General features: G+C 41.1%; 1 protein-coding gene across 1 annotated transcript in view; it reads left to right on the top strand.

Annotated features, from left to right (window-relative positions):
• Positions 1 to 5,162: 5,162 nt before the first annotated feature.
• slc4a4a (solute carrier family 4 member 4a) overlaps positions 5,163 to 21,429 on the top strand; it is a gene marked incomplete at both ends in the record, with an annotated part of 76,587 nt that continues 60,320 nt past the window's right edge. The window contains 2 exons of the mRNA XM_083979517.1: positions 5,163 to 5,235; positions 13,472 to 13,648. Of these exons, the coding sequence (XP_083835643.1) occupies positions 5,163 to 5,235; positions 13,472 to 13,648 (250 nt within the window). The remainder of the gene's footprint in view (positions 5,236 to 13,471; positions 13,649 to 21,429) is intronic.

Below are 21,429 nucleotides of genomic sequence, written 5' to 3'. Positions count from 1 at the left end.
CTAGCGTGAACCTACACGCAGCAGTTTTGTGGTATCAAAGAGATACATGATACAAGGCTTGTGTTTAAAATGTAAACACCCAGATATTGCTAGTATGTCCAGATCTAACACGGTGCAGAGCTGTGCACAACACAGTGAGTCATCTTCATTATTGATTCAGTGCTTTAAAGGGAGAGTTCAATATTTTTGGCAAATTGGCCCATTGCCATAATCCCTATAGTCATAGCAGTAGGTTTGTTACCTTTATTTGTCGGTACAAGCTATTTTTAGAACGGCGGAGCAGAGCCGTGAGCTGCTCAGAGCTACACTACGGAGGCTCATGGGATTTCTTGGTTTCCCTCATCAAACTCATCAAATACACAATCCAACAACTCCAACAACTTCAGGCAGTTTTCCGGCAAGCAGTCTCTACATTTACCTCTAAAACAACTCTGTCTCGTAACCTTCTGTTATTATCTCATAGCGTAGCATAGAAATCCCATGAGCCTCCATAGCGTAGCTCTGAGCAGCTCACGGCTCTGCTCCGCCATTCTAAAACCAGCTTGCACCGACAATTAAATGTAACGAACCTACTCCGAAAACTATAGGGATTATGGCAATGGGCCAATTTGCCAAAAATGTTGAACTATCCCTTTAAATCTCAGTCACTTTTTATAGGCAGTGGAAAGTTTTGGTTAGAAAAAAGCTTTGATATCGACAACCTCATGCATAGTGAGACAAAAGCCCAGTGTGGATATCGTTTAACAATAACTGTAGGTATTCTTTTATTGTGAGGTAAAAAGCCCTTTCTGCCTCAGAGACATCTGATATCCCGTGACATTTGGCCTTCTTTGCATCAGGGATTTTTGACTTGATTTGTAGAGCGGGAGCACAGATACATGACCTGGACGCATTTATTCATATCTGTATGTGAGAGCAGTACAGCTACAGATACTGTACACCCCCACCCAGGATGCCTTAAGGGCCGTTTGACGTTGTTTCAATGGTTTGGACTCCAAGTTGACAGTTGCATCAGCTCGGGTACAGAGGACACTCTCTCCTCTCTGAACAGACGAATGTGGGCTACGCACAGATTACCGTGGGCTGGACAAGGACAGGGAGACTGATAACGTTATCTGCAAAGTGAGAGGCAGATAGACGCTAATATACAATCACCAAGCAGTGCAAAGTAACAACTAACCCTGTCAAAGTGATAGTTGATAGCTCGTCATGCAGCTTGTAATGAGGTTGTTTGAAGGTTTAGCTATTGCACATCAATTGGACGTATCTTAAAATGTTGAGTAAATCCGCAAATAGTGTCTTTAAAACGCTCCCAAATGGTCAGGTGTTGTAATCTCAGTTATGTTCCAGGGTTTATTACGTCTTCGTTTACTACAAAACCGTCAATTTGAGACATTTTCTGCGCATCTGTGAGAGATTGAAAGCAAAAAAAAACAACTCCAAATGTCAAAGGCAGAGGCAAATATGAAAGATGGGTTTCAATGCTCGCAGCAAATTCCAACCAAATAAAGTCAGTCTCTAATTTATAGAGCTCAGGTTGAGTCCAATGAAAAGTCCTGAACCTTTGGCTCCGCTGCTCATTTTTTGTCCGTCGAGCGTTAATCTCAGTTGAACGTTTTATAACTCCTGTAAAAAGCTGTGAAATATTTTTTAAGGTGATCTCTTGCTGCAGTTATCTTCCACTGAATGTGTGTGTCTGCGTGTGTGTGTGTGAGCTGTCTGCCACCGCTTTCTGAAACAGGTTTCCAGACAGCCAGGGCTTAATTCTGATTGGCTCTTTGTTCCGGTTCTGAAATATCTGATTCGATAGAGAAATGGATAGAGAAAAGAAGTTCAAGGGTTCTCATTATGATAAGAGGGAGTTTAATAATGTTCAGGTGAAAGCAAGTTGGATAATACGAGTTATAACCAGTCTTGCTGTGCAGTGTTTTGATCATAAAGTGGTGAAAAGCATTCTGGGAAGTGTAGGAAATCACTTTGGCAGATAGAAACTGGCAAAGTGAATTAAAAAAACGAAGCGCAGTTTCTTTTAAAGTCACGAAATAAGACCATTAACACACAGATCACATCACAGATGAGTGATCTGCAGCTGTAACAGTAGATTTATACTTTTAATCTCATGTCACAAACAGACACAAACATTATTTTCCTGTTGAATGAGTAGTTAAGAAAGTTTATTAAGGCAAGTCACTGTCCTCTCCTCCTCCTCCTTTTCTGATAATAAACGAAACTGAGAGTAGAAACACATCGTGGGTGTAGATGTGTGTGTGTGTGTGTGTGTGTGTGTGTGTGAGGCCTCAGCTCAGGCTCAGTGGAGTTCAGCCTGTTATGTCCATGGTTGTTCTATAGGTGGCAATGGAGGGAGACAGAAGGAGCAGGAGAAGCTGGTGAAGCCTCAGCATCAGGTCTGAAGAGTGCAAAAAAAACTGCTTTAAAACCATCTGACCTGGAACAGACAGAGTTACACATCATAATTAAGTTTTCATAAAAGACTCTCGTATGATCAGTCAGTAAATGTTAACATTAGTTTCAGATGATGATATCAGTAAAGTGGATTCGTTTTTACCAGAGACACATGGAGGCTTTTCTCTCCAGGGCTGTTGTTGTGAAATGACAAAAACATTTCTACAATCACAGCTTTATTTCTATAATAAATGTACTTTTTTCACTTGCTGATGCCGCTAAACACAGGAGGTGTGAGTCAGAGTGAAGTGTTGTTCTGGTGCTGTCATGGCCGCATTGTTTAAAAACCATCAGCGAGTGAAAGAACACAGAAATACAGATTTTGAAAGAATGAATGGATGAATGAATGAAAGTTTATTTGAACACAGAATAAAAGAAGGACAAAAATAAAAACAAACAACAGTAAATACAAGACAACAACGCAAAATCAATCAAAAACCACAAAACTTAACAATTATTCATGTTCAAAAGGAGTGGGAAGAAGCTGAAGCCTATTTAATCCCACCCCTCCTCCCTATGTTAACTCCAATATATACTATAATAGGTTATAAAGTAGTACTAGTAATTGTACTAAATGAGATAATATCATAACACATCTTTAAGTGAGACAGTTGAGAAGAGCTTCAGCCTCCAGTCGACCCCTTGTGCGACCCCAGACTTGTCTTTCTTCCCTGTTTCCTCTGTCGCTCCACTTTGACCCAGAGCGGATTAACTTCCTGTTGAAAATGACTGAAATCATAAACAGCATCATTAATAGGTGGCGGCGGTGACGGTGACGGCGTGGTGGTGCAGTGGTTAGTTGCTGCGGCCTGTACCGCTGCTGTGTGGGACTGGGACTCCACTCGCAGTCCAAAAAAACCCCCCAAAAAACACACACATGCACATTTAGGGTAATTAGTGAGTGTAAAATGCCCACGCACTCTGTGCAGGATGAATCCCGCCCTCGCTCTCTGTGTCAGCAGGGATTGACCCCACGACCCCACCGGGATTAGCCGGTGGTGGTATATAGCTAATGGATGGATCATTATCACAAATGTATACAGTATGTCCTGTGAATGTGCAGGTCACAACTTGTCCACCAGAGTGTTTTGGAGTTGTTGGATTGTGTATTTGATGAGTTTGATGAGGGAAACCAAGAAATCCCATTAGCCTCCGTGTAGCGTAGCTCTGAGCAGCTCACGCCTCTGCTCCGCCGTTCTAAAAACAGCTTGCACCGACAATTAAAGGTAACGAACCTACTGCTATGACTATAGGGATTATGGTAATGGGCCAATTTGCCAAAATGTTGAACTATCCCTTAAAAGTCACAGGTCGCATCCCCTGCACCTCCCTAATATTAATATTAATCATAATAATAATAATTAATATTGTTGAACAAGCTCAGCTCTTCTGTGGCTGAGAGATGCTACTGTTCACAACAAACAAAATAAATGTTGTGTCGTTCCACAGAACAAACCAGTTTGTCTCTGATCCCATTAGAGTAAAACCAGAGGATTAAGTCGTTCACATTATACTACTTGACGTGGTGTGTGTTTGTGTTTCTGTGTTGTTGGTCATTTATTGTGGCCAATACAAATGAGTGCGTGATGATAAAATCTAAAGTTTTCCTTACAAGGATTGCAGGATTTCTTTGTGTGTGTGTGTGTGTATTTGTGTTGCATGCACAGCTGCACACTCAACGACAAAATCAAACAAACAAAACTTGTTCTTTTTTCATATCAGGCCCGTGTGTTTGTTTGGAAATAGTACGGCCGGTTTAAAGCAAAGATAAGTGTGTGTGTGTGTGTGTGTCTGTGTGTGTGTGTGGAGTCGTCTTGGAGAGCAGCGGAGGCTCCCGACACGCCAGCAGCCTGTTACGGGTTTCTGTGTGTGTGAGTATGTGTGTGTGTGTGTGTGAGTGTGTGGTCACTTAAGTAAAGCCGGCGTAATCCTGTAAGGGCGGATGAGTAGACAGACATGTGATGCCCCACTTGTTTCTTAGGTTGGGTGGTGAAGAGGGGGCTGGCGGGCATTACCTGCCAGATGGACAGGCTTTGTAGTGTGTGTGTGTGTGTGTGTGTGTGTGTGTGTGTGTTTGTGGGCGTGCAACCGATTAGACACAACTCTAACTAACTGATAACATTTTGTTTTAAATGTTCCCTCCCATCCCATCCCCTCTCCAGTAATAAAACACAACACCTTGATCCAGTCGTCTAATAGAAGAAGTGGAGATGAAGCCAGATCCATTTTTTTTTTTTGATGAGTTCAAGACTCAGTCAGTCGGTCGGTTTTCTTTTTTTTTTTTTTTTTTTTGCGCATGACCAGTCACTCACACTCAATTAGCAGAGACTTCCTGTCCTCTCCCTCACCCCCCTCCGCCAGATTAAATCCATTACATCGTATCCTACCTACCTACCTACCTACCTACCTACCTATCGACTGCGCACTTCTCCCTCCTCAAGGACGACGACACTCAACATCCTCACACTTTTTTTTAAAGGGATAATTATCTCGCACAAACAAGGAACAAGGAAGGAAGGGTTATAGGGAGTTTGTCAATGAGTCTTTAATGGGTGGAGGAGATGAACGTCCCCACCAGCAGCACCAGACTGACTCCTAACCCGAACTTGTTGCAGGTGAACGAGCCAAAGCGCTATGGCTCCACGCTGTCGTTGGAGGAAAAGTGTGAGCAGTCTTTCTTCCTCTTTTACTACTACAGGATGGAGGACGAGGCGGTGCTGGACCGGGGGGCGTCCTTACTCAAGCACAAGTGTGACGAGGAGGAGGTGGAGGGTAAGTTCGTTTCTTTCTTTCTGTCTCTTACATGGGGTGACACACAAACAAACAGGAAGCAGCAGCGGGTTGTGCATTTAAGAGAAAGAATCTGTGTAGATTGGATCATTTTCTTCAGTTCTTTTATTTTTAAATCCACCTGACGCCTAAAACAACCCTGCTTTTTTTTATTCTTCTTTTTATTTTCCTCGAAACAGCTCTCAGTTCTTTTGAATTGTTTTCTTTATTTAGTTCAAAGCAGAACACCCATTGAGAGAAACAGGAAGGTTGTCAATTAGCCTTTAAGGCACTGCCAGATTTCACGCACTTCCTGCACGTAAACCGACCGACCGACCGACCGACCGGCCGTCACCCTCACCTGTTTGGCGAGCGGGCATGAGAAAGATGTAGAACAAGGAGCATGTGACCCTGTGTTTACCTCACTAATCCACTCAGAGACCTGCAGGGCAACACAGAGAAAGGGCAGAAAACTTCTAGTATGTGAAAACGTCTTCAATGATAATAATTTGTTTAATTTGATTTAATTTAAAACCTTTATTTTATGATATTATGATATTATATACATTTTATTCTAATATATTTGTATGTTTTTAAGTGGATTAATACCCAATACAATTTCTCATTATGATGAAACTTCAGATTTTTGAATAGCTGTCTATAAAATCTAATGCATCTGGGTCCATTTTTCATGTTTTCATACCTTTTCAAAGTCTCTTGGCTGCTCATGATCCTTCCTGTTGCCAGGGAGCAAAGTTAGGTTTACATGGTGATGACATTAACCCGCACCCAACGCCACAGTTTTCTTGGTTCTCGTCCAGAAGATTAAAGGGCCTGGCACGGAGCCCGTTTCACCGCCCGAGAGCCTCATGTCTTGTTTTGTTTTGTTTTGTCTGACTGGTTCCAACACCAGCTCTTGATTTTTCCTTAATTTTTTTGTGTCTTTTTGCTTTAACAAGGGCAAAAATCCAAATGAATTCCCTGAAAATGACAAAACTAAGAAAACTGAATTTGATATTGGTCAATTAAAGGGGCTGTACCAGCATTTTTGCTCCATTATTTCATACTATTGGTGCAGTGTTTCCTTTACCATTTCATTTCATTTCATTTCATTTATTTAGATCTCCATTAGCTTTGGCAAAGGCCATCGCTATTCTTCCTGGAGTCTACTTTCACAGATGAACTGTCCATTGCAGTCGATAAATACAAAAACACATCACACCATAAACACAATAACAACATCCATAACCACTACAACTCACAACGATCTACAGGACAAAACAAGACAAAACAACAAAACATAAACAATACAAACAACATATACATATTACTGGACCTTATTCATTTCCACAGTGTAGCTATTAACCATAGTTGTGAAATAATCAGATGTTCAAAGACATTCGTTCCTCATAATTACATTAACTTACAGACAGTACCCAATACACAAGCAGACTGAAGATATTTCAAGTAAATCAGTCAAATACTAATTAATTGTGCCAAATAGCTTCAGCTAGATAGAGAGCTGTTCGACATTACATTACAGGAAACCAATGATTTGTATTCATTTCTCTATCAAATAAATCTGTTAATGCCCAAGACGAATTTCCTCTTCTGGGGACAATAAAGTTCATCTGATCTGATCTGATCTGAGCTGATAACACACACTAGAAGCTTCAGAAGTCTTGTCACGTCACGTCACGTCGCGTCGGCTTTATCTGATGTATAGAAAATGTAAGTTGCATGTGTAACATGATTGACGGAGCAGCGTCAGCAGCAGCAGCAGCAGCCGTCGTCGTCGTCGTGTCTCTCATGTTGCAGATCAACATTTTGTCAGGTGTCACCTCAGCTTGAACCCCCCACCCCGCTTCAATCTGTGTGACTTCCTGTGCGTAACCAGCGGCGTCTGACTCCGTCTTAGCCTTATAGCGTCTACGTGTGTGTTCACCGCGTCTGAGCTCCGTGACCTCCTCCACCCCGCTGCTCGCTCGACTGATTAAAACAACAACAATAGCAACAGCAACAAGATGGGATGAAGTCATTTGACATTTTTCACATTGTACAAGATAAACCTTCAGAGAGAGAGAGAGAGAGAGGAGGCCAAATTATCTCAGTCTGACTCTGATTAGCTGCTGTTTTCACTGCAGTAACATGTGTTGCTATCTGACCCCGCGTCACAGACGGTGTCAATGATCCAGATAGACGACAGCTAAGCTTTCACTACACTGTGTGACCTTTGGCTGCTTTTTGTCTTTTTTTTTTTTTTACTTTTAACACAACTCAATCTAGTGTAGATACTTTATTACAGGGTATCCGCAGGGTCTTGAAAAGTATTATAAGGTGATAAATCAATTTTGGGAAAATTAAGACCCTTAAAAAGTATTAAAAAGTCTTTTCACAACTTTATAAAGTCTTAAATTTTAAGGTATTTTTTCTGAATTAGCTGTCCAAGAGTTTGAGTCCTAAAAAACATTGTGAAAGTGTGTGAATTTATTCATTTTATTAAAAAACAAAGATGAACCGGTACAAGAAGATTGTTGTTTTGGTTTTTCGAGAGTGGAGCAATGTTTTTTTGTTTTTTTTTCTAACCTTGGCCTATTATTTATTATCCCAGCCTATTTTGAATACTGTTGTATCATAGTGGTCTATAGTCTTTATCACAATTAAAAATGTCACTGATGTAAATACGTAGTTACAGCTTGAAGTGGCGGTGAGGTATTGAAAAATATTGAGATGGTCTTGAAAAAGTCTTAAAAAGGTATTAGAATTAACTTCAAGATTCCTGTATATACCCTGTATTAGCACTGTAGTTGCAACAATCACTTCTTCTAAAAACAAAGACACCCACCTACCTATCAACATCTGTCCCTGTTAAAGGAGAAGTGCAGTTTTCTTTTTTACAACCTGGACCTTGTTTCTGGCATAAAATACGGTTGTTTACTCGCCTGTATAACTTTGATGTCATTAGGAGTTCGGACGATATTTAGATACATTCGAGAGCCGCGTTTATCCATATAGTGGGAGTGATCAGGGCACCGAAATGCAGCCTCTAAATCAAGGGTCTTCAACGTTTTTCAGGCCAAGGATGCCCTAACTGACAGAAAGATAGAGCAGGGACCCCTACTATATTAAGAAAATTGTGCATTATTTTAATGTGGGCCCAGTATCATGTATAAACATAGCTTGTTATTGTGCATTCAATACTAAATTATTCAAATGGTTCATATATTCATGTTTTCTCTAAACGTTTAAAAGGTACAGTGAGTAGGGGGCCGTCCCTCTGACATTTATAAATAGACCTTGTTCACTGATGCCAATGCCAATATCAACTATGTCTGTCAACTGCATGATAACCATGCAGACAAGCTATTCAAATTGACATTTTTATTTGAAACATAAATGTGGAAACTGAAAGAAATAAAACATTGTCTAATCAACCAAATATTTCACTACCCCCCTGCAGCACCTCCGCAGACCCCCTGTTGAAGACCTCTGCTCTAAATAACACATTATCTGCCGCAAAACTTGTTCATTTCACCAATATTTAGTTCTGATAGGCTAGTGCTATTCCCGCCTGAGTCCGGGGTTAGCTGTTATCAACATCCAGGGTCTGTAGGTTGACCTGCTGACCTCTGAACTGGATGATGTCATCTCTGAGCGAACTATAATACTCTTGGCTAAACAGTATTGTTCTGTATGTAATTGTTAATGAAGCAATTAAAAGAAAAAAAGAAGGCTCATTCACTCTACGCTGGCTTTTTTTTTTTTGCGACAGTCGGGTTGTTTTCCTGGAATTTGCTGCTGCTAGTTTTGTGCAACATGGCTGAATATTTGTCAGATTTTGAGGTTGTGGACTTTGAATATGATGGACGTCCTCACCGTTTTGAGCTTTATGAGTAAATGGATGAGGAGCTCTTTGAAAGGAGGATGCTGATAGGCAGAGAGAGGAACAGCTGGCCAGAGAACAACAACAAACTGTTGAACGTCCGCAAATAGACGGTAACTGGTGGTGTTGTTGTTGTGGAATAGCACTAGCGAATCATTAATCATTAAATATTGGTGAAATGAACAAGTTTCACGGCAGATAATGTGTTATTTAGAGGCTGCATATCGGTGCCCCAATCACTCCAATTATATGGATATACATGGCTCTTGAATGGATCTAAATATCGTCTCCTAATGACACCAAAGTTATATGGGCGAGTAAACGACTTATTTTATACCAGAAATAAGATCCAGGTTGTAAAAAACTACACTTCTCCTTTAAATCCAGCTGTATATAGATATATATTTTAAATAACAGCGGAGTATTAGCATGCTGTCAGCGCCGCGTGGGCCCGTTGCCATCCTTCCCCACTGGGCAGGTCCCAGCGAAGCACGGGGTTACTGGGGAAACTGGCGGTGGCGTTGCCTCTCCTCAGAAATCTAGGGAGCTCAACAAACCTCCTCCCGGCGCACACAAGGATTTCATTTCATTCATTCAGCACAAGCTTACGGGGCAGCTCCAAAAGAAGTTCTTCTTCCACCCCACCAAAAAAGAAGAGGAAGTCGTTTCACAAAGCTGCTCTGGCAGTGTGCAAATCTTCCTTTCCAACCCCTTGACTCGACTCGACTGTTTTTTTTTTTATTCCTTCTCCTCCATCACTCTCTTATTCTCTCACCTCCTTTCTTGCTGCTGTTCAGTGTGTGCAAATGTCTTCACGCTCTGCTTTACTGCTCATCTATCACCTTTAATGACTCTTTGGTCTTTAGATCCGTCTATTTGACAATATCTCTGTTCTGCTTTGTTGTTGCTGTCCAGCCATCTGCTTCTGGTTCTTGTTGTAATGCCCACTTGCTGTCTGGTGAGGCTGATTGCTTCTTTGGTTTTTACTCGGTTTCTTAATGAACCAGTAAGAAGGTAAAAAAGGCACTTCTGGAAATGTCCTCCTTTCAGTAGAAAGTAAAAGGAAGGAACATCTTTCAATTCTCACCCCTACAATAAATCAACTTCATTTATCAGGTCGCTAAAAAAAGGTTGAGGAATAACCAAATGTATGGAAACAATACAACTACAGTAATAACACTGATAAAAACCCAGTTAAGGGCTTTTAATTTGTAACCGTAACAGTTCAGTTTATATTGACGTGTGCTGCAGTAACTTTTATTGGAAAAGCCGGAGCTGATCAAAGCAAGGCATTAAACAAAAACACCAGTGTAACCAATAATACACATCAAAGAGAGGGAGATTTAGACACAGATACCTGAACAGAACAACAGGACAAAGGCAAATGGGAAAAGTGCTGACCAATGGTGTAACTTCATCACTCTGTCAGTCACTCAGTCACATGGTTGGTCCTGTAGGTACTGTCCTCAGTTCAGTCAAAAAAAAAAATCAAATAAGTAACCATATGGACATTTATTTTATTTTATTTTAATGTTTATTTAACAGGGACAATACATACAACATTGCCAGTCTTTGTCCCTGGTCAGGCTTTAGAATAGAATAAAATATACTGAATGCAATTAAAAGGAAAAAAAGGCAATGATACAAATAACAATGAATAGGTACCATGAATAAATTAACACATTGGTATTAAAAAAACACATGTATTTGGTTTAACAGTTATGAAACAGCAGCTTCACTTCAGTATTGTTTTATTTCAAAGGGCTACCGGCCGTTTATCGACTCATTCTTCTGCTGCACTGAATCACACGTGAACATGTGAACTCTGTTTTCACTTTCTTCCTCTCTGACCGCCAACAACGCCGCCACCGCCGCCGGCCGCCGCCGCCACCGCCGCCGTCAACGCTGGCGGCAGGGCAGCGATTGATCTTGTGCCCTGTGTTTTTATGTTGTCACATAAACAAGTGACAGGTACCGTCTTTGTTGAACCAAAAGCCTAGTTAGCAGCCGCTGCGGTGTGGGTGATGCTGGTTCTGTCTCCAATTCTTTGTCTATTTTCTTCTTTTTGCTCCATCCCTCTGCTGTCTTTCTGTTCCTCCCTCCCTCCCATTTCTTTTTTTTTTTTTTTCCTGTTTACCAGTGCTCCTGTCTCTGTTCTTCATTCATCTTATGTGACGATCTGAAATAGGGAAACTACAACTACAGTTTAAACCATCTGAAGACAATTTAACTGTATATTTTCAGCTTGTTTAGTCAAATACGGATATCTAGTATGTAACAACAGACCATTATCTAGTTAAACTTCAAAGTCTTATTTGAAAATCACAATAAAAACAGATAAAAGAAGCACAAATGTGTGACCAGGTGAAATATTCCCTCTGATTTACAGTGAGCTGACTCTCTGATGTCCAGTATTTGCCTTGGTATGCTGGACCGTCGGTGTCAGTGAATTTAGATGAACCCCGAAAACACGAGCCATTGTGGTGCGGGTGAATAATGAGCGCCATTGTGCTTCCAGAGAGATCATTGTTTGTTGTGTTGAGGGGTTCAGACACTTCCTGGTCGGGTCATGTGCAGTGCTTGGCCCAACGTTACCCGACCTGCTCAAAAGAGGCGACGTTTGACTCGGGCTGCTTGGAGCCTTTTGTTTGAGCAGCACTTTTGATGTTTACTTTGTTTATAGTCTTCCGCTGCGCAGTGAGTGGTGGCAGAAAGAAATGTGGTCATGGTTGTAGAAGTAAACTTGCAAGAAAAGAATCCAGCTAGTGGAGATAAGGTGAAGGATTTGCATTATTATTGAATATTTAATGAAAATAAAGTTTATATCACTAAAACTCAATGGTGGAATTCAATAACAAACGTATGTCAGCTTACAAACCATTGATCGTCTTAACCTCAATGGCCATTTTGATCAACTATGTGATAATTCCCCACCTTAAATCATTATTTTTTAATATTAAAGGGATAGTTCAACATTTTGGCAAATTAATCCCTATAGTCTTAGGAGTAGGTTCGTTACCTACCGGTACCTTTAATTGTCGGTGCAAGCTATTTTCTAGAACGGCGGAGCAGAGCCGCAAGCTGCTCAGAGCTATGTTACGCAGGCTAATGGGATTTCTTGGTTTCCCTCATCAAACTCATCAAATACACAATCCAACAACTCCAAAACGCTCTGGTGGAAGCTGCAGTGTGAGCCAGTCCTCAGAGCGTGTATGATAGAGACTTGCATTAAAAGATACTAAAGAGTTGATATAGGATGGTAAAAGACCAGTGAGAGCTTTAAAAATAAACCAGAAAAAGCACGCTATTGCTGAAGCAATGCTGAATGAGCAGAATAAATTATTGAAACAAAGTTGAATTGGCTGAAGAAACTGCTGAAGAAATGTTGAAAAACGCTAAAGCTGAAACGTATAACTTGAAGGCTGAGAGATGAATGCCTTTAAAAGGGAGCGAAAAGCAATAGGAATGTTAAAAAGGTAGAAAAAAAATGCAGAAATCCTGATAAACAGGCTGATTTTGTATGAATTGATTGAAAATTACTAATAAAATCCAGTGTCTATCATGCCTGTTAGATAGCGAGGGCCATTCAACGGTAGAATACATGTCACAGTGATGGTATCAGACAGACTGTATGTGTTTTTACAGAGTTCCTAATAACAAACTTAACATTTTTAAACCAGCATTGAGCAGTTTCCATCACACGTCCTCTGCAGTATGTTCATATCTTGTTGTAAAAAAGCGTAACGCCGTGTGTAACACATCGTATGTGTGCATTAAACATCGTCTGCTGGTTTCACACCTACTATAGTAGCAACGCCTCAAATCTGACACCTTCCTTCTTGAACACCATCCAAACCAACCAGCATCTGCGAGAAGCGGCGGTGCTGCACGTCGGCGTCAAATCTCTGTCCGTCTGAACGGCGTGATATTAGCAAACAGTCTGGTCCCCCCTCGTCTTTATTGACCCTAAACCCGTCCAACGACGCGTGAAACTGCACGTCCTGGTTGGTATTGTGCCAGCACGGGGTAACAAGGACGTAGTCATGCAAGCGTCTTCGCTGCTACGTGCGACTTTCTTTTTTTTTTCTGCCCAAATATTTGTTTTGACAGTGCACTGCAACCTCGCCGGCCCTGCATGCATGCATGGTCACGCCGTCTCGGGATCTGTTGTGGGGCCACGTGAGGAGCGTTTCCCGGTTGAACTGATACAATAGCGGTCAAGATGCGGCTTTGATTTGCCTCCTCCTGTGTTATACAGTAGAGCAGGATTTATCTGGATGCTTAAATGTCAAGACTTCATCTGCTGTTTTGTGTTTGTTTGTTTGTTTATTGTTTGTTTTTTTCTTCCCCTCACAGGTCACCACACCATTTACATCGGAGTGGCTGTGCCCAAGAGCTACCGGCGTCGGAGGCGTCACCGTCGGGGGAGAGGCGGCCACAAGGACAGAAAGGAGAGGTTGACGGAGAGCGCCTTTGACAAGTCGGACGCAGAGAACAACGATGAGGCCAGCAACAGCATCCTCAAACCTCTCAGTAAGTTCTGATGGACTTCACGTCAAGAACGATTAGGGTTCACGTCTGTCTCCGCTTAAGGCCGCTCTCTTTTCCTGGGGGAATAAAAAAAAAAAGAAGAAGGAAAAAAAGCCACGGTGACTCCCCGTGACCCCGCAGAAGTTGCTGAGTCCACTTACTTAGCGGCCAGAAATAGCCACGCGTGTCCGGCCCGAGTGACGAGCCTGTTTGGACAGAGCAAGAGTGAGTTTTTATTCGAGGTAATGGCGACTCGGTTACAGCGGCGCTCCGATGTGCTGATGCGAGTCTCCCGGGTGCAGCAGCAGCAGCAGCAGCAGCAGCAGCAGTGTAGACGCTCGTGTCTTCCTGTGCTTTTGTCCTAGACATAAGTGTGTCCGTCTTTGTGTGTGTGTGTGCGTGCCAACATGTATTTATAAGTGTTAGTGCTCGTGCTCTGTGAGTGTGAAGTGCGACGTGCCCTCAGGCCCAGCCGCCCGCCACCGCCGCCGTTATGTGCGGATGCTCGGACAAAGAGCTGCGGACAGTTTGAGTGGAAGTGGAAAGAGAGGAGAGAGAGAAAAAAGGTCACGTTGCGGTGATGGTGAGTTAAAGTGTAAAGTGTAAGCCTAACTCTCACTGATGCTGCTGGCATTTTCTTCTTTCCTCTTCCTGTGTCTAAGACAGCTTAATAAACCATCTTACACTCCATTGGTTTTATAATGCCATGGTGATTTTAAATCAGTATGAATTTGACATTTTTACAAGGGAATTTAAGAACGATTCACGACTGAGCTCCAGACTTGGAGGTCTCGTCCCTTCAAGGGGAAAATTAAGTTTTTTTTCTCTCCTCCTCCTTCTCTAAAAACCATCCAGATGAAACAATGTGGAATCATCATTTTGCTTGAACTGATTCCAGCTCATCAACATAAAGCACAGATTAATGTCTATATTTTGGCGAAGACTTAGAACAAAAAAACACAGATTCATTTGGGAGAATAACAGCGGATAGAAGTTAATTTCCTGATTACATGAGGTCCATGTGTTAACAGTAGTCCCCCCCCCACCCCTTGTGAATAAGGCTTAAAATGTCCTTGCTTTCTGTCAATCCAATAATGAGGCAGGCCGCTGTCATTTCTAGAAAGTGATGTAATTTTACACATGCTTCAGCCCCGCACATGACGTGACAAGGGGACAAAACACACCCAGAAATGGATTTTCCCTAATGTGTACACAGCACTACATGTAGGAGAGAGAGGGGTGTGGGGGATTTTCTTCAGGACACAAATCCAGTCAGAGAATAGATTACAGCCGGCCCATCTGGATGTCTGTGCCACTGAATGTGATGATGCATATTTAGCAAAAAAACGGGGGAGTTTTATAGATTTTTATCATCGCAGTCAGAGGTACAGTACGAGTACGGGGGCTCAACTGGGACAAATTGTTCTGTAACAACTTTTTAAAGTGGCTGAAGAAGTGATCATTTCATTTCATATTTATTTATTCCATACATACATTACATGATTGCACACATTACATAATTACATACTGTACAGTTTTAAATATATTTCAGTAGTCTTCAGCCTTTCAATTTCTTCATACTAACCATTTCATACAGCCTCCTTCTTACATATTTTAGTTTTACTCTTCAGATATTGTTTCATCTTTTCAACATTGATTCAACATTTCATGTTTCATTTCATTTCATCATTTCATTTCATAATTTCTTCACTTAATTCAGCATTATTTCAACAATTTATTCAGCTCATTCAACTTCCAGCTTCCAACATTCACTCGTATTTCCTTCAGGAAATGCATTCTCTTGTTTCATTTCATCCATTTATTCCATTCATGGTTTACAGTACATACATTACATGATTGCGCACATTACATAATTACATACTGTACTGTACATAACACCATGAATGAAAAGGAGCAGGATGAAGACAAACTGATGATACAGTACCTGCCTCTTTCTATAGTTATATATATTTATCACTTTAATTAGCTTAGATACCAAGCATTAACGCCAATACCACATGCTATTTCAGAGAATTGAAGATGAGGAAACATATGATAATAACAACAACAAGAAAAAAAAAAAAAATTGATGTTATATCAATGTCTTTTTGCTCTTATTGGCTAAACAGTGTCTGACTGCAGTTCAACCAGGGACAGATAACAACATTTCATTTCATTTCATGTCATATTTATTCCATTCATGGAGTGCATGCATACATTACATGATTACATATGTTAACTTTGCTCTTTTTTTGTCTTTATCTACATAACACCATAGATGGAAAGGAACAGGAAAAAGAAAAACTTGGCAGGAAGAGGGGAAAAAAATCCCAGATAACACATTAAATACTTTTCAATATAACTTCACAGGTTCTTTTGGGGCGGTCAGCGCTGTCTTGGGTCACTTCAGGGTCACTCAAGCGTCGTCTTGAGTGACCCTGAGCGTGGCTGTCTGTATTTTCTTTTCATAATTTTTTTTTTTTGTCTATTTTCTACTTATTTTTTCCTCCCTAAGGTCAAACGTTACCCATAACCCTTAAAAAACCGAATTGTCTGTACTCGCCAAACGTACTAATGGATTTTGTCCGTGGGGCCCGTGATGGCTGCATTTGGGCTGGGCTAAAATATTTCAGCCTGTTAGTGAGCAGCGGTGCGGTAGTTACTCTTCGGACTCTTCGCCCGGTTCATTTCCTCACACTTGGTTTAACAAGATTAGTCTTTTAGTGAAGCTGCGGCGCTGCCTGTACTGTAGCCTGTAGGAGATGAGATGCAGTAGTACAGAACCGGACAACTTTGAAGAGTTGTCGTAGTTTCTTATTACTGTGCTGCTGGTTTGACTTTTCTCTTTGGGTTCAACATTTTGTCACGTACTGTACTTTTTAAGGAGTCCACAGCTGGAGAAACAAGTGCAGAAACTCGATTGATTTAGTGCTTCCAAAAATCTGTGTGAAAGGCGATGAAACGGCAATTCTTCATTCCTGAAAAACCCACTGAAGTCAGGCTGCAATGATGTAACACGTGCAAACCCCCCCCCACACACACACACACACATGTTGGGTTGTTTGTGGCAACAGTGGTAATTCTCCATTCATGGAAAATGCGACTATGTTGGCAGCAGAATGTGAGCTTTGACGTTTTGTTATCAGTCAACAGCGCGGCGGTCTGCTGGCTCATGAGGGCGAAATAGGATAAATGCTGTGATGGAATCAAGGTGTGCAGACAAAAATGGCAAAACAACACAAACAGAGACCACATAGTACAATTGGTATTGTTGTACAGTGAACGGTTCATTTGTTTTAATTGTATATGTAAACAGACTTTTTGCTCATTTGAATATTGTGTTTTAGTGAAACTGCTGCCACTCGATCCCCTTTGCTTCTTTATTAGAGGCGTATCCAGTGTCTTAGTGCACTATGTTCGCAAAATAGAAATGTAATTGTTCCTTACAGCATGTTTTTTGACTTGGAAATCGATCCAATAATGAGCTGTGTGCTCAGTTTAGCTCAGAAGAGTTTTTTTTGGATGAACTGAACAGTTCCTGAGATAAAATAACTTCTTATTTGTAAGAAATTTGTCTCAGAAAACTTTGAATGCAAATGTTCACACTCCTGACCAGTTAAATGATGACTGCTAGTGTAGATAGTGTAATATGCTGAATGGATATTGAGTTCATTGGGAGTTCCTCTGAGTCTCTTAATTTATCAGAACTTACAGTAAATGAGAGATTTCAAAGTTTTACAAACTCATGTTGATGTGAACAGTCTCCCATCTGTATCTCAGGGCCCAACTAACCTCTCAGGGTCAGAAGCTGATAGCTAGCTATCTGGATAACCCTGTGATCAACTACTCTGACCTTGTCATTTCATGCCATAGACCAGTGATTCTCAAACTGTGGTACGCGTACCACTAGTGGTACGTGGGCTCCCTCTAGGTGGTACGCAAAAGACTCACCGAATTAAACATAAATAAAATAAAATAAATTTCAGATGCATCAAAAAATCAGGCAACCGCATATTTTCGGCCGAAAATGACCAAAAATGCATTTGCAGGATGTTGTGATGATACCATAGAATAGAGACTGTATAAATACAAGCAAAAACCTGCCGAAAATGCCGACATCATTATCAGCAAACGAGTCCAGGCACCGCTCTGACCTCACGTGTATCTGTTTACCTGTTAGCTCCGTTAGCTCTGTTAGCTCCGTTAGCGCCGCTAGCTCCATTAGCTCGGCTACAGTCCAACTGGAGCGGCTCGTTGAGCAGCGCTTCAAATAACCTGCGTACTTGTGTACTGCGTACGTGTGTCTTTGATGTTAAAGTTTAGTGTTACTTCTCAGAGTTTTCTTTTTACGATCGGGGGTCATATAAACATGAGGCACTGCTAATCTTTTCCGGTCAGTCGTCATGGAAACATGACGCTCTGTCAGTGCTGTGGCTTTTGGACCTGAGTGAAAACAAACGTGTATGAGCTGAAAAATGAAACAACGTATCATTGTATACCGCCATTATAATTAGTAGGCTAATTATTATTATTAGGGAAGACTGGGAATGGTTGTAACAGCATCATTTTCACCAATAAGGGATAACAGTGTGTAAATGTGCTCAATATCATGTGTAGCCTACCCACTCCCTCCCTGACATTGCATGTGAATTTACATGGCTGTGTCAGTGTGTAGGTTTTACAGCCCAAAAACATTTTTTTTTAGGTCAGAAACTAATATATTTTTTTCAAGCCTAAATTTTGACTAGTAGCTATTGATACCGTTTAAGTTTAAATTAAGTAACTTGTATAAGATGAAAGAGCAGGTTTTCGGGTGAAATATGAGTCATTTCTTACATATGAATATATGAATATGATCTTTAAGACAGCTTTCTAATGTTAGGATACACACCACTGCCCCCCCCCCCCCCCCCCGCGCCGACTTGGTGGTACTTGGATAGGCAAGTATTTTCTGGGGTGGTACTTGGTGTAAAAAGTTTGAGAACCACTGCCATAGACCATAAAATTAAAATGAATCTTTCTTTTTGAAACAGTTTAACTTGTGATAAACACATTTATTTGTATCTTTTCCCATTTTTGACAGTAGAGCTGCTCTACCTTTTTTTTTTTTAAGAAATGTTTTTACAGCTAAAAGTCAAATCTGCAGGCATTTGTCAGGCACGCAGAAACTGACAGGCATGCAGTGCAGCTCATGTCCTACTGTTCCTCGCTGTGTTGCTCTCTCTGGGAATGAGGGCCGGCCCCCAGGGGAAGGCCCCGGTCTGTCATATGGACTGAAATCCTCTTGTTTGGTCAGATGGACGCTGCAGGGACCGCGAGTACATCTCCTGGTTGCATGTGTGTCCGCTGCAGAGTTATGTGACCCCTGCTCATTTACATTTTTTCTGAGCATTTTCCCATCTTTTTTTTTGTTCTTTTCTTTTTTTTTTACCAGGATCAAATGCTCTCTAAAGTGGATTACAAAGATTACTTAGAAACGTGGTTCTTATTCAAATGGGTTTAATTTTTCTAAAGTCAGAGATCGCAAGCTACAACTGTTGTGATGTATATGTGTATTTTTTTTTCTATAAATGCAAATCAAATCTCCAATTTTTTGATCACGCTTCACTGGAAGGACACCTGCTCTTCTTACTATTTTAAGTACAATCCCTGGATTGTACTTTTTTAAGGTTGATCAGATAAATAACTAGAAAGGTTGAGGTCAGAATCTGGCTGCTTTTCTGGTCACTTGGCTGCAGTTATCAAAAGCAAATGATAAAGGATCCAAAGTAAAGAGCCTTGGATTGAGAAAACATGACCTGATAGTATTTGCCACTCAGACTCATTGTCCTGCTTTTAATGAAAAGTGCCAGATCAAGAAATTCAAAAAACAATCTCCAGTGTTTTTTTTTATCTCTCTCTCTCATGCAACACAAAATAAAACCAGGCATTTAAAACATTTCTCCTGCTCAGGCTTTTGACATCTCCTGAGTCAGCGTTGTACTGTCCACAGAGCAGCAGACTGCCTGAGATATTGTTCACTGTCATAAGAGAAAAAAAGAATATCAGACGGAAAGGTCTCTAGGTATCGATTGGTTAAATGACTTAAATGTTTGAAATGCCATTCTTTTTGTTTGACATTGTTTCTTCTTTCTTGGGCCGCTGGCCTGATGAGTTAATCTTCATTGATCTGCACTTAGATCAACAATGGTTTCCATCCACCTCACGTCATGATCCACACAGCCTCACTCCACCCCCCCTCCCCTCTCTGTCCTTATGTGAGTGAGCCGCTAAGTCTTTTAGCTTTATTTTCTGGGGCATTTTTTGACACAGATCATCACCCCACAAAGGCAATAATCGTCATCATTTTGGATGGTATATCAGTTGAAAATGGCCCCATGGGGAAACAGACTGTACCTTATCACACAGTAGCTCAAAGGAGATGCACAACAAGCCACAATTTCAGTTATTTCATTGCAGCTACTTTCAGGTAGCAATGCACAGAACCAGTATGCCAACAAAAAAACCACTGCTACATGCCTCAGATCGCAACTACTCCTTCTACTTATACTATTTTGAAAGCGTAATGGAGAGTGAGTGCAACCAAGTTCATTGCACCAACCAAACACCATTGCATTTTTGGTTGTAGAGTTTGTAGTTAGCAATAAGATTGCATGAAATCAGATAAAATGCAATGATCAAGAAGAGAGAGTCTGCTAGTTTTGAGTTTTGAGACTAGAGTCTGCTAGTTTTGAGTTTTTTACTCAACATTTGCATTATTTTTGTTGTGTTTTTGACGTATTTTGCCGACTACTGGTGGATACTTCTGTGTGTAGATTTTCAGGATAGGAGCTTCTTTCAGAAACGTAGCAAGTCTGGAGGATGCCTCCCTGTTCCAGCTGAGATGAAGAGGTGTTTTCATGGTTGGAAGTGGAGATGTAACTGTCATCATGGGAAATATCAACTCCATGTCCAACAAGAGTGATGAGCTGGAGATGTTGGTGAAGACTCAGAAAGTTGACATTTTTTCATATCATAACAATACTGTACATCCCACCAGTGGTTACTGCTGAAGTTCTCCATGAAGTCGTTGCTAGGATACAGACTAAACATCCTGAGGCACTTTTAATAATAATAATAATAATAATATCAGGAGACTTCAGTCCTGTTTCCCTCTATTGGATTCACTTGGGGATGTGGTGGAGAGATGAACACTGGAGATGGTGGAGGCCAATCTGAACAACTGGGATCATCCACATTGCACCTTGGTGGGCCAAAAAAAAAAAAAACCCAGCGGTGGTGGATGTCTCCTCTTTCTTTGCTGTAGGACGGAGAGATTTAGAAGATCCTTGGTACCTACATCAGGCTTTTTAATTCTTCTGCGAATGGTAGATGAGCTGCCAGACAAATGAATTTCCCTTTGGGGATTAATAAAGTAGGCCTAGGTTTAATTTGTATCATAAGTTTACCATCATACATTTGCAAACTTGTGCACAATGAGAGGAAACATGAGATGAATTAAGAAAATAATATAAAATGAAATCTATACAAACCTGAAGCTGGCCTGGGATGAGGCAGCGTTAAGTACAGTTGGACAACAGCAAGTGATCGTTTCATTTTAGGTTCTTCTCCTTCCCCCAGATGGTATTTGTTACCTTCTCATCAGAACCTGCTTCACCTCAGTTATCACAACAAAATACCAGAGCTCGATGGTCTGGGCATAAATACTGCCGCTCTCTCAATGGCTCACCCTCGGGGTGTCACTCTGCATTCAGCCCGGTCCCTGTTTGCTGCCTGTGCGCGAG

The sequence above is a fragment of the Trachurus trachurus genome (genome assembly GCF_905171665.1).
Source record: "Trachurus trachurus genome assembly, chromosome: 9".
Taxonomy (NCBI): domain Eukaryota; kingdom Metazoa; phylum Chordata; class Actinopteri; order Carangiformes; family Carangidae; genus Trachurus; species Trachurus trachurus.
Note: the sequence above shows the minus strand (reverse complement) of the source record. Positions and strands in the feature narration are given on the sequence as shown.